The sequence below is a fragment of the Cervus elaphus genome, chromosome 9, assembly GCF_910594005.1.
Source record: "Cervus elaphus chromosome 9, mCerEla1.1, whole genome shotgun sequence".
NCBI classification, from domain to species: Eukaryota; Metazoa; Chordata; class Mammalia; order Artiodactyla; family Cervidae; genus Cervus; species Cervus elaphus.
Genome location: NC_057823.1, coordinates 32187771 through 32202294, shown reverse-complemented (window position 1 = coordinate 32202294; position 14524 = coordinate 32187771). Strand labels below are relative to the sequence as shown.

The following is a 14524-nucleotide window of genomic DNA, read 5'->3' as shown; positions in this document are numbered from 1 at the left end:
ATTCACATCCAACTGTCTATATAAGTAGTAGCCTGTTTTAAACTGGTAGCACCTTGAATGCCAAAGCTTTATCTAACAGAAGTTTTTCTCAGTGTTTTATGCTTTTGATGACATATGTTGTCTCTTAATTTAAAGCATCCATTGTTATTGGAATTTAATTTAAATTTACTGCTTTTTGTCTTTAAACCATCATGTTTGCTTTATAAGTGATTGATCCGCTACCTTTATTATCTAGTGACCTTTTCCTGTAATATTTTTTACTTGTGTATGTTTTCTTACTATTAATTAGTTCTTTTTCTTTTCAGCTTAAGAAATCGCTTCAATATTTCTTATAGGGCCAGTTTAGTTGTGATGAACCTCTTTAAACTTGTGTTTATCTGGGAAACTCTTCATCCTTTCTTCAGTTCTGAATGATAAACTTGCTAGACGGAGAATTCTTGGTTGAAAGTTTTTTCCTTTGTAGCACTCTGAATACATTATGCCATTTACTCTTGGTCTATAAAACTTCTGCTGAAAAATCTGCTGATTATCTTATGGGATTTACTTTGTAGGTAATGAGTTGGTTTTCTCTTGTTTTTAGAATTCTCTCTTTATCCTTAACTTACATACCATTTTAATTATGACATGTCTTGGTGTATGTTTGTTAGAGTTAATCTTTATTGGAACTCTCTGGAATTCCTGGACCTGGATGTCTTGTTTCCTTCCGCAGATTAGAAAAATTTTTGGCCATATTTCTTCAGATGATTTTTCTGGCCCCTTTTCTCTCTCTTCTTCTTCTGGGATCTGTGTAATGCAAATGTTATTTTGCTTTATGCTGTCTCAGTGGTTTCTTAAGTTAATTCCACTTTTTAAGATTCATTTTGCTTCTCTGTCTGGATAAGTTCAGTTGTTTTGTCTTGCAGTTAACTGATTCAGTCTTTTACCTCATCCAGTCTACCATTGAACTCCTCCAGTATATATATATTTTTAATTCAGTTATAACTTATTTGGTACTTTCTTGTATTTCTGTCTCTATGTTAATCCATTCTCCTCCTGTGTTCAGTGAGCATCTTTATGGCTAGAAGCAACAGGAAATGGGTTATTAGAGATTGCTAGATTAAGAACATAAAAATACATTTCAGTGGCACAGAGGCAGGAGAAAAACATCGTAGAAATATTTTTTAAAACTTAGTAACTAAGAGCTATTGATAAATCTTAATTGCATCACTAGGCTCTTAATGTATATAGCATAGTAAAAGCAGTATGTCAGAGTTAGAGTAAACATTAATGAGGCTCTTATCCACTATTTCTGAGCCTTTTGTCTTCTTTACACGTCATATGGGTAGATATAACTCAAGTATCGTATGAGTGGCTCTAGTAAGAATTCATGCTAAGGTGGTGGTTTGGTTGCTATGTCAGGTCTGACTCTTGCGACCCCATGGACTGTAGCCTGCCAGGCTCCTCTCTCCATGGGATTCTCCAGGAAAGAATACTGGAGTGGGTTGCCATTTCCTTCTCCGGGAGATCTTCCCGACTTAGGAATCGAACCTGGGTCTCCTGCATTACAGGCAGATTCTTTACCAACTGAGCTACAAGGGAAGCTGCCACTCAGAAAAGTCAGAAATACTGTGAAAACTGTCCCAATGTGACACAAAGACATGAAGTGAGCAGATGGCGTTAGAAAAAGGGCACCAAGGACTTGCTCTCTGCAGGGATGCCACAAACGTCCAATTGTAATTAAAAAAAAAAATACTGGTGAAGAGCAACAGAACAGGGAGTGCCTGCACAGATGTCAGATTATAACGCTGCACACCTGAAACTTTTAGTGACAACAACCAGAGAAACGATTCAGGGACGACCAGGGAAAACTTGAATTGGAAAAAGATTTAGGCCACATTTGTTTAATCCAAGTATTAACTGTAACTGAGTAAAGTATTTCTCAAACACTCTCCCTAATATTCAAAGTTATATAGCCTCACTTCTTTTTTTTTTTTTTTTTTATAGCCTCACTTCTATTCTTATTAACCATGAACTTCATTTTGGAGCTCTTTGGAATTAAGCAATGTTGAACTGACCCTTGAAAAACACAGGAGCTAGGGACACTGACCCTCTGCAGAGTCAAAAATCCACATGTAACTCATAGTCGGCCCTCCATATACATGTTTTGGATCCTCTGTGTCTGTGGTTCCACATCCTCCCATTCAACCAACCTTAACTCATGCTCTAATGATTCTTTTGGCAGGGGAAAATGTGTGTGTTTGTCTGGTGTGTGGTGCAGGGTGATGATATATACACATGGGAGTGTATGTATATATATGCGAGTGTATCTTTATACACATGGGAGTGTATGAGAATCTCTGTTTTTGAGGAGGGGACCATGTATGCAGTTTGACTGTGTCTCCTTCCTCTGTGCTTATCATGACTATATTATGCTATCTTCAGCTGTCCTAACGCCTCCCTTACATTCGCATTTCAGGAAAAATTGGTCTTTTCTAAACTATTGATATTATAGATAAACTGAAGTCTACTTGAGAGATTGAATAGTTAGTATTAAGACAAACTAAGAACCTAATTATCTTGGCTTCCAGTCCAGTGTTTTATTTTGCCCATGCAGTACTTACTATGCAAAATGATAGAATAAACAGTAAGAGTGAAATTGCATTCCTCATACTGTTTATTTTTAAAAGAATGGGGGAAAGTTTTAGTATATTTTAGAAAGTTTTTTCCCTTCCAAAGTCATTACACAAAACAAAAAACACTTGTAAGTAAAACTGAGGCATTTTAGATGGAAGTTGTTCATTTTCTCAAAACAGATAGATGCAGTATTAAAATAAAATGATCACCTATTATATGTTAGTTTGTTGGGAGTCTTAATTCTAAAAATGAAGTATATGAGAGAGATTCAGGAGGGAAGGGACATAATGTATATCTGTATCTGATTCATGTTGATGTATGGCAGAAACCAGTACAATATTGTAAAGCAATTATCTTCCAGTTAAAAACAAATTAAAAAGTACACAAAAAAGTAAAAGTAAAGTACATTTGATTTCTGTACATTTAGGCTTTATATTTAGAGTTTGTATTATTTTGTGTTCTTGCATAATGAATTATTTAGTAATTAGTGATATACAATAAGAGACTTTATTGTCTTCTCCCAGTTTCTATGGAGTCCAGGCATAGTTTAGCTTTGTCCTTTTTTGAGGGTCTTTTTCTAGGTTTAGACCAAGGTGTAAGCCTGGACTGCAGTCTTTTCCGAGGCTCAGAGTCCTCTTCCAGGTTCATTCGTATTTTCAAAATTGACTTTTTCAGGGCCATGGGACGAAGCTCTTAGTTCCTAGAGCCTGCCCACCGTTCTCTGGCATGTGGCCATCTTGTGCAACACGGTAGTTGGTTTTTAACGTCAACAGAACTGCTCTGCTGCTTTTGAATATTTCTGACTTCTAGCATGGCTTTTTAAGTGTCTTACCTGATTAGGTCAGGCACATCAGAATAATCTCCCTTTTGATTAAACTCCAGTGACATGGGCCTTAGCTATGTTACCTTTGCCATATAATACAACCTAATGATTAGAGGAAAATCTGGGAATCTTGCCCGCAATTGGAGAAGGATTATACACCAGAGGGATGTGTACACCAGCGGATGGGAATCTTGGGGTTGATCTTAACATTATGCCTACCACAAGGTTATCAAAGAGTGCAGTGGCTCCTTTTTTCAGTACAAATAAGATCTTTCCTGTGTGCCAGACATTTCTGTAGGCCATGGAAATAATAAGGCTCAAATGCACAGTTCCTTTCTGTGGTGAAGTGGTGGAGACCAACAGTGAAGCAGTGTTTATAACATAGTTCAGCAATGCAGGTGGAGCAGAGGTGTAACCTGACTCCCTATGCTTCATGAGGGAGGAGGCTGTTTTAAGAAAAGTTTGTACAGAAAAAGTAAAAATCCTGCTGCAGTTCTTAAAACTACAGAATGTTTTAAAAATTGTGTATTGATTTTCTAGGAAGCAGAGTTTGATGTTTAAGATGAGGAAGTTATTAAAGCCCTTCTTCTTTCCCCCAGATGGTATACCTCAAGTTTACTATTTTGGCCCTTGTGGTAAATACAACGCTATGGTGCTGGAACTACTGGGACCTAGTTTGGAAGATTTGTTTGATTTGTGTGACAGAACATTTTCTCTTAAAACGGTTCTCATGATAGCTATCCAACTGGTAAGTAAAGCAGAATGTTTTGAAGCTGCTTGACCAATTGTATGGTTCCATTTGGTGACTAAGTTCCTTTAAAAGTTAAAAGTTCTGCAACATTGTCGTCCACAGCATTCAACCTAATAAAAATATGTCTACTTTTCATATCATTGTCTTGTCAGGATGAATGTAGCTTAAAATAACTGATGCAGATATATTTTTTTTGTATGAAAAAATTAGTATCTTATTGCTTTAAGATCAGAATGCTCCATTGGAGAATTAAGTTGTTTCTAGCACTCTTTTCATGTCAAAAATGAATACTTAGGGAGGTTCAAAAGGGAAGAGATATAGGTATACTTATGGCTGATTCATGTTGAGGTTTGACAGAAAACAACAAAATTCTGTAAAGCAGTTACCCTTCAATAAAAAAATAAGTTAAAAAAGAATGAAAATAGCAAACATAGGTGATGATATGGAGAAAAGAGAATGCTTGAACACTGATGGTAGTAATGTAAATTGGTACAGCCACTGTGGAAAACAGTATGGAGATTTCTCAATAAAACTAAAAAAAAGATCTACCATACGTGGAAAAAAAAATGAATACTTAGAGAACCGTCAGAAACACAGGTTTTTAATCTCAGTAAATTAATGTAAAATGGCCTAGGAAAAGAAGAAACAAACTAGTGAGGGGGTCTTAGACATTTAAATTTCAGGGAGCCTATGGGGCAATAACTTAGAGGATAATTTTTAAGGATGTTTCTAAACAAATGTTAATAAGTATATGTTGCAGAAGTCTTAAAATTGTTTTTAATCTGTTGATTTTTTTCACTTCTGCAGATTTGCCCTATAGAAGTATTCAGGTGTACTTAAAGCTTTTTGTCCAGAGATGTCTATAATAAAGTGGGAAACAACCCAAATGCACAGAAATAAGTTAGTTGAATAAATTATTAATAACAATAAGATAATATGTAGTCATTAAAAATTATTTATTAAAAGAATATTTCATGACCTGAAAAATGCTCATAACACCTAGTTAATGAAAAGTATAGGTCATAGAATGTTATGTATATATATGACCCAAAATTTGTTAACAAACTAAAATGGCTTGAGTGACTGTGTTCACTTACATTGTATTGTGAACCATGGTTATTACTAAATGAAGCATTTTTATTTACTTGTAATGTTTTATTTTGTGACAGTTTATACAATGAATATTGAGTAACTGTAAAGCAAGGAATAAAAATGTATTATATTATTATTAGAGTTGTATTCCAAAGTTTTCTAGTTTCAATATCTTTTTAAATGTTTAATACGTAAGAAAAGTGAACAAGTTATGAAAAAGAAAAATATGACTGAAGGGTGCTCTGTTAACTGTTTTTAACAGTTTAGACTCTCTAAGTTTCTTTAGTGTAAGAATTGTAAAAGTTTTTCCATTATTGAACTGAAAAGGAAAAATAAATTGCAATTTTCTGAATATATCTGTTTATACTTTTAAGATTTTGTATTGGTAAATTTATTTGATTGTATAAGGTGGCATCATCTGAAAGTTTTGATTAAATCAGTCTTCCTGATATGAAAGGAATTCATAAAATGCAAGCACTTCCATTTATAAGTGACCAAAATAGAAAAAGAGATTTTTCATCATAATTGAACATGTTTTTGAGTGATATAGCATGTTGCTTTTAAGGGGATAAAACAGTTTCTGTTTGTTTTTTTTTTTTCCCCTTTACATTGTTTTCATTGTGAAAATTGTCTTGCCGCTCTCATCCTATTTTATGCTAGTCAAGCCTAAAATAAAATTTATCTTTTGTTTTTTTTCTTTTTTGCATCAAGATTTCTCGCATGGAATATGTCCATTCAAAGAACTTGATATACAGAGATGTAAAACCTGAGAACTTCTTAATAGGCCGGCCGGGAAACAAAACCCAGCAAGTTATTCATATTATAGATTTTGGTTTGGCAAAGGAATATATTGATCCAGAGACAAAGAAACACATACCATACAGAGAACACAAGAGCCTTACAGGAACAGCTAGATACATGAGCATAAACACACATTTAGGGAAAGGTATGTGTACCTTTTGTAAGTATGGATGTTTGAACTCAGTATGCTGCCAGTGTGAGTTTTTATTTGTCATTATGGTTCAGTTTTTGTAGGTTACAGTTGCTTCTATTGTAATTTTTATTTATCTCATCTAGAGTGTACTTTCATTTGTATTTGATAAGTCTTTTAGAGTAACTTGTTTGAAATAAATGGATGACAGATATCCTTATGGTCACTATATCTTTTTTTTTGTAACTTGAAATATATAACTTTGATACACTTAGGGTGATCCATTTGATTATTTCTGTTAAAAGAATGTCAGAGAATACTTAACTTTAACTGAATTTAATGTGTGTAAAGATTTCGGATTGAGACTTTAGCTCTCCGGTACAGCTAGCCAGGGAGATAGCAACCTGCCTAATACATTGAATACTGAGACTACATATCTTAGAGGTACTGTTTACTTTGTACTATTATTTAACCTTTGAAAGAAGATCTCTTATTTGTATAAAGGGTAAAATGATATCAACTGCACAGAGTTTCTTTTAGCTTTTTCTCCCCTTGGTTCAAGTTCCAGTTCAGGATCGCATATTTCATCTTTTTGTCATATCTCTTTAGTCTCTCTTCATCTGGGACAGTTCCTTGCCTTTCTTTATGGTTCATGACCTTGATATTTTTTGAAGTGCAGGCTGTTTGGTAAAATGTCCTGTGTTTGAGGCCGTCTCATATTTCTTCATGATTATACTTGGGTGTGCAGTCTAAGCACAGATATCATAGAAGTGGTATGATCTCAGTGCATCGCATCAGAAAGGGACATGATGTCGCCTTGGTTCCAAGTAGCTTTGATCACTTGCCTAGGGGAGTGACTGCTAAGTTTCTCCACTTAACAGTTTCTTATTTTCCCTTTGTATTTAGAAAACGTTTTCTGAGGTGAGTTTTGAGATTTTTAAATAGGTTTGTTTTTCATCAAATTTATACCCCCTAGATTATTTTCTGACTTCATCATTCCTTATGTATTCCAGTTTACATTCTAATGTAGGCAAAAGCTGTCCCTTCTTCCCTAATTTGTTAATTTATATAAGCATGGACTCATGGATTCTTATATAATTGGATGTATTATAGTCCATTGCTATCATTATGTCATCATTTATTTTGAAGTGCAGATTGTCCCAAATTTGGCCACTGGTTGCTCTGTCATGCTGGCTCTGCTGTTCCTTTGGCATGTTCTCATGACTCTTGGAAAACTTCTTTCCTTTTTTATGCAGCATGTTGTTCTAGGCTCATCTTGTAGCTTTTCTACTCTAGCCCAGATACAACATTTTCTAAGCAGCCCTGGGTCCTTTTATTGAATAATAAACACACACACATGTAATAAAACCAGGAAATGTGTGTAGGTGTGTCTGTTTTGATTTCTACCAGCAGCAAATGGGAGTTGTGTTTGTTTCACATTCTTGACAACATTTGGTATTGTCTATGTTTTTCATCCTAGTCATTCTAGTGAATATCTGTAGTGCTATTTTATTTTACTGTGACTAATGTTTGTGAGCACCTTTCATGTGCTTATTGACCATCTGCATATCTTCTTTTGTGGTGTGCACATTGTTTTATTGTTTGCTTTTAGGAGTTCTTTATATATTCCAGATGTGAGATTTTTGGCAAATACTTGCCCTGTGAACGTTTTCTTCTACTCTGTGGCTTGTCTATTCATCTTCCTAGTGTTGACAATTGATGAGCAAAAGTTGTAAATACTTATGAAGTCTAATTTATCAATTTTTTCTTTTATGATTACTACTTTTTAAATCCTAAGGAATCTTTGCCCGTTATAATGAGAACATTTTGTGTTTTCTTCTGTCACCTAGAATTCATTTTTTGTGCGGTGTGAGATAGGATTAAGATATTCTTTTTATGATATTCTTTGCCATTGGATTACTTTTGTGTGTTTCTGAATAAAATTGGTTCTAGGTTGTGTTTCCAATAGTTTATTCTTAAGTCTTAAGCTTTGGTCAGGTTTCATATCATAGGAACTCTAACTTAAGTTTCTGCTTTTAGATTCTGTATCTACCATGTTACTCACGGAGAGAAGAGACAGGAATGTAAATTGATTAGTTTTTATCCACTATCACTGCTCAGTGTACCTTAAAATATAATCACAGTTTGTCCAGAGCCTTAGAAGTCATCTAATCCAACCTCTAACTCCTGGTCTTAGCTGCTTCTTTAACCGTTCTCTCCAGACCTGTCTGCTATCCACCATTGTTCCCTGCTTCTGTCTCTAAGCACATGGCATCTTCCCTGACAGCTTACCTGATAGTAGACTCTTAATATTTTTTCACGTTTTTGAAATACCTGAAAATGTAAGTTTGCCTTTTTTTTTTTATATTTCAGGTGATATTTGTGTGAGTGCCTTTCAGTAACAGACTTTCCTGATAGATTTTAAAACATGTTTGGGTAGATATACAGCTTATAGGATTGTGTCTTCTGTTCAAACCAGGCACATCTATGTTTATATGAACAGTGTCTGAGAAATTTTCATTTCATGGTGGTGGTGAAGATTATTTTATAACAACTAACAAAGGTTTGCCATCATTTTATTATGAGACATGAAGTCATGACTTCCTTCTGGCCTGGTGTTCTGTATCTGAACAATGGTAAATGTAACAGGATTCTATTTGTAGAAATGGCAAAGTAGTCTGATATGTTTGTCTTTGTTAGAAAAGCCCCCAGAGCTTGGGAAGTGGCATTTAACGATTGTAATAATCTCTTTTTTACTCTTCTTTCAGGAAGCAAACACAAAATTATTTCTTTGGCAAGTTCTGCAAAGAACAAAAGCTTTAAACCTTACTTTATCTCATTTGTAAAAGCTCTCATTCTCAGTTTTGATGTAGAATTTGGGAATGGATGCTAAAAATAGAAAATTTATTTGACAGATTATATGCGTTCCTTCTTTTTAAATTAAGAATGAGCTAATGTAGAGTGAGTTTGAGTGCTGAAGTTAAAGCATTCTATAAGTTTGAAGAGGCTGTGAACATTCAATAGTGGTGTTTTGAGATTAGAGCACTTGGCTTTGTGAGGAATCCGGAAGAGATTAAAAACAGTGAAAAAGTGACCTTTCAGTGCTGATTTTAATTTATGTATATATATGATTTCTTCCTTTCCTACTTTACTGGGACTTTGGTTGTTACTTTTAAAGCCTTCCTATTCATTCACTTTTGTGCAAACAAGGGCTTACATACGTGAACTTTTCAAAATAGAGAATTTGGTCAGAGGAACATTTTTTCAGGTTTATATGTATTTTTCTTTTGCAGAGGTGGACACTGTATCAGATTCAAAAAGGAAAAAGTTGTCCCTTAATATAATATGGAGGAATAGTGTTAAGATCACATTTATAGACTTTAGTATCTTTATTTCTGTGGTGTATGTCTATTGATCTTAATTAGAAGATTTATGTCTAGAAGGAAGATACAGTGATTCATTTGTATAATATTTTTCTTGTACTTGCTGAAGTCACTGATCAAGATGAAATCTCAATTAAGCTGCATGTGACAAATGTTGATTTCCTTTGTTTGCTTTAATGGAAGCATTCTTTAGTACTATCAGCTTGAATTATTTTTAATTGCATCTCATCAAGTATTTTCTTTTTAATAATTTTTAAAGATTTTTTTTCTCAAGTGCTTTGAGCCTCATTTTATAATCTTCCTTTGGATTACTTTTTGTTCTTTTTTGCCTTATTGGAGTCATTTGAAATTAAGTAAATACTATGTATTTCTCTTTAGTAAGTGTCTTGAAATAAACTTGTCTTTTATTTTTAAATATTATTGAGTATTCATGAGTAAAAAGAGTAGGATTTGAGGAATAAGTTGCCAGTTGCTTTGTAATTGTTAAGAAGAATCTGTGTTCCAAAGAAGAATGGTATTTTAATTCCCTCAGTGGAAAGTGCTCAGAATGTGAGAGAGAGAATCACAGAATTATGGTGTTACAAAAATCATAATTTTTTTGTTCTGTGATGTGATGTGTATAATTTCCAGCTAATTGCCCCAAATCCTGAGACCTATTGCTGGAGCCTCCCCAAACAGCTTTTTAACAGTTTAAAAGCTCGTGTTTTCATTTTTCAGTTACATTTTAACAGTTTAAAAATATACTGCACAATTCCTTGCTTTTTGGAACAAAGTATAATAAACCTAATTGGTGTTTTCTTGATATTTCAGTGTCATAATTTTTGTATGATTATTGTTCTAAAGTGATACCCTCAAGGTCACTTGGAGAGTGTTAGGATGTATATTTAAATAAGCTTAGAAAAAGTGCATTTATTTATTATTATTATTTTTTTCAGACTTTAAGGTGACTTTTGCCTTTGGGCAGGACTTTTTTTTTTTTAAAGTGCATTTAAATAGTTTTGTATTTTTAAAAAATAACATTAATTTTTAGAGCAGTTTTAAATTCACAGCAAAATTAGGCAGAAAGTAGAGGTTTCCTTTTTACCCTGCCTCCACATGTGCTCACTGTAATACTATCACACCAAAGTGGTACATTTTTGATAATTGATGAATCCACACTGATGCATCATTATTGCCAGGAGTCCGTAGTTTACTTTGGGGTTCACTCTTGTTGTTATGTATTTTGTGGTTTTGGACAAATTTATAATGACATGTATCTACCTGTAGTATCCTACAGGTTAGTTTCACTTTCTAAGCATCCTCTATGCTCCACTTAATCCCTTCCTCTCTCCAGCCACTGACAACCACTGGTCTTTTACCTGTCTGCATAGTTCCGCCTTTTCCAGATTCTGTATAGTTGGAATCATACAGTATATAACCTTTTCAGATTGGCTTCTTTCACTTAGTAATATGTAGTTAATTTTCCTTCATGTTTTTTCATGGCTTGATAACTCATTTCATTTAAAGTTGAATAATTTTCCACTGTCTGGAGATAACACAGATTATTTATCCATTTGTCTACTGAAGGACCTCTTCATTGCTTTCAAGTTTTAGCAATTATGACTAAAACTGATATGAACATCCTTGTGTAGTTTTTGTATGACGTAAGGTTTTCAACTCCTTTGTGTAAATATAAAAAAGCTCAGTTGCTTCAAACATGTGGTATGAGTATGTTTAGTTTTGTAAGAAACCCCCAAATTGCCTTCCAAAGTGGCTACCATTTTGTATTCCAACTACCAATGAATGAGAATTCTTACTGCTCTGCATTCTCACTAGCATTTGATATTGTTAGTGTTCTGGATTTATACCAGTCTAATAGGTCTGTAGTGTTATCTTGTTTTAATTTGCATTTCCTGGTGACATGTGATGTGGAGCATCTTTTGATATGCTTATTTGTCATCTGTGTATCTTCTGTGGTGAGGTGTCTATTAAGGTCTTTGGTCCATTTTAATCAATTTGGTTATATTCTTATTGTTGAATTTTAAGGGTTGTTTGTCTCTTTTGGATAACAGTTTTTTATGAGATGTGTCTTTTTTTTTTTTTTTTGAGATGTGTCTTTTGCAAATATTTTCTCCCAGTCTGTGGCTTATCCTTTTATTCTCTTGATGGTAGTTTTTGTAGAGCAGAAGTTTTAATTTTAATGAAGTCAAGTTTATCAGTTATTTCTTTCATATATTGTGCTTATAGTATTACATCTTAAAAGTTATCTATCACCAAACCCAAGGTCATCTAGATTTTCTCCTGTGTTATCTTCTAAGAACTTTGTAATTTTGTGTTTCATGTTTAGGTCTCTTATCTATTTTAGTTAATTTGAATAGTGAACAGTGTAAGTTCTGTCTCGATTCATTTTTCTACATATGAATGTTCAGCTGTCTTAGCACCATTTGTTAAAAAGACTTATCTTTGCTCCATTGTACTGCCTTTGCTCCTTTGTCAAAGATCAGTTGACTGTGTTAATGAGAGTCTATTTCTGGGCTCTCTATTCTGTTCGTTGATCTATTTGTCTATTCCTTAGCCACTACCATACAGTGTAGGTCTTGAAGCAGTGTTTTTTTTTTAAACAGGTTTTTACCCCATCAACTATATTTTTGATTACTTTTTGTTATTATATGTAGTACACCTACTTCTGGCAGCACTTTCTCATCTTTTGTTTTGCTTCTTGTAACCTGATAGCCAAACTTATTGGAATTATATCTAAATTAAGATGACTAGATTTTTAAGAGGACTTTTTGTGGAATCACATGTATGCATATTTTGAGTTCCATTGCTCAGAAAACGTATTTTTTCTTTCTGAGTTTTTGATATTGCTAGATAAGGCATTTGGATTAGTGGGTTGTTGCTGAGAATTGTCTTGCATAATTATGTTTGTCTTTTTTCTTTTGAGTTTGTGTTTTCATTTCTAAGAAGCTCAGTTATGTGATTCTGAAAAATGTGAATAAGCTCAGTGAATCTTGTGAAAGAGTTTTGGGTTTTTTTTCTTTTATGAGTTGCCAAGGAAAAATAACTTTAAACCTTTTAGAAGGAGATATAAAGTGAAACTTTATTTGCTTGTAGTGATTTTTGTTTTTATAGTTTGGTTTTATTTTACATATAAAGAATAAACTTTCTTTGGTGAGATTTTTTGTTGTTCAGCTCTCTTGTCATGCTTGTATTTAGTTTAACATGTTTTTAGCCTCATTTTTTATTTTTTCAGGGAAATGCAGTAATAAATTTATTTTTGGAAATACATGTGCATATATTAGAGAGTTTCCTACCTTTTAGTGGGGCTTTTGATATCTTGGGGTGGTATTTTTCTGTTGAAAATTGAATAGAAATTCAGTTGCAATGGAAATAATGCTAGGTAATAAGTCAGTTTTAAAAAGAGGAAAATAATGTTGAGTTGCAAGAGTAGAATTTTTAAATAGAAAAGCATTGTAGAGATTTCTAATAAGCGTTTGATTAATTGGTTGACTCTACCTTGTTTTCTGAAATGAAAAAAAGTACAGGCACATGATCTGAAATTCTGCATAGTTCTGAGCTAGTGACAATCATTCTGAGCCTTAATTTCTTTATTGGGGGATTACTGACACTTCGAGTATATCTGTAATTTTAAAAGATCATCTGTATGAAGCACTGACACAACTAGGTTTGTAATATGTGTCGGTTGTGTTACTTTATGTGATGCATATATTCCTGAAGAGCAGAATTTTAATTTGATTCTTTACATAACTTTTAAATTTATTGGAGAACCTGTTTAACACATTATTTTATTTTTTTTTATAATTTTTTTATTAGTTGGAGGCTAATTACTTCACAACATTTCAGTGGGTTATGTCATACATTGACATGAATCAGCCATGGATTTACATGTATTCCCAATCCCGATCCCCCCTCCCACCTCCCTCTCCACCCGATTCCTCTGGGTCTTCCCAGTGCACCAGGCCCGAGCACTTGTCTCATGCATCCCACCTGGGCTGGTGATCTGTTTCACCATAGATAGTATACATGCTGTTCTTTTGAAACATCCCACCCTCACATTCTCCCACAGAGTTCAAAAGTCTGTTCTGTATTTCTGTGTCTCTTTTTCTGTTTTGCATATAGGGTTATCGTTATCATCTTTCTAAATTCCATATATATGTGTTAGTATGCTGTAATGTTCTTTATCTTTCTGGCTTACTTCACTCTGTATAATGGGCTCCAGTTTCATCCATCTCATTAGGACTGATTCAAATGAATTCTTTTTGACAGCTGAGTAATATTCCATGGTGTATATGTACCACAGTTTCCTTATCCATTCATCTGCTGATGGGCATCTAGGTTGCTTCCATGTCCTGGCTATTATAAACAGTGCTGCGATGAACATTGGGGTGCACGTGTCTCTTTCAGATCTGGTTTCCTCAGTGTGTATGCCCAAAAGTGGGATTGCTGGGTCATATGGCAGTTCTATTTCCAGTTTTTTAAGGAATCTCCACACTGTTTTCCATAGCGGCTGTACTAGTTTGCATTCCCACCAACAGTGTAAGAGGGTTCCCTTTTCTCCACACCCTCTCCAGCATTTATTGCTTGTAGTCTTTTGGATAGCAGCCATCCTGACTGGCGTGTAATGGTACCTCATTGTGGTTTTGATTTGCATTTCTCTAATAATGAGTGATGTTGAGCACCTTTTCATGTGTTTGTTAGCCATCTGTATGTCTTCTTTGGAGAAATGTCTGTTTAGTTCTTTGGCCCATTTTTTGATTGGGTCATTTATTTTTCTGGAATTGAGCTGCAGGAGTTGCTTGTATATTTTTGAGATTAATCCTTTGTCTGTTTCTTCATTTGCTATTATTTTCTCCCAATCTGAGGGCTGTCTTTTCACCTTACTTATAGTTTCCTTTGTAGTGCAAAAGCTTTTAAGTTTCATTAGATCCCAT

The 14524-nt window shown here is 34.1% G+C and overlaps 1 protein-coding gene across 9 annotated transcripts in view; it reads left to right on the top strand.

Annotated features, from left to right (window-relative positions):
- CSNK1G3 (casein kinase 1 gamma 3) overlaps positions 1 to 14524 on the top strand; it is a 122026-nt gene that overhangs the window by 59697 nt on the left and 47805 nt on the right. For all 9 annotated transcript variants that reach the window (XM_043912241.1, XM_043912239.1, XM_043912240.1 and 6 more), the window contains exons 5-6: positions 4036 to 4184; positions 5991 to 6225. In XM_043912241.1, coding sequence (XP_043768176.1) covers positions 4036 to 4184; positions 5991 to 6225 — 384 coding nt within the window. The remainder of the gene's footprint in view (positions 1 to 4035; positions 4185 to 5990; positions 6226 to 14524) is intronic.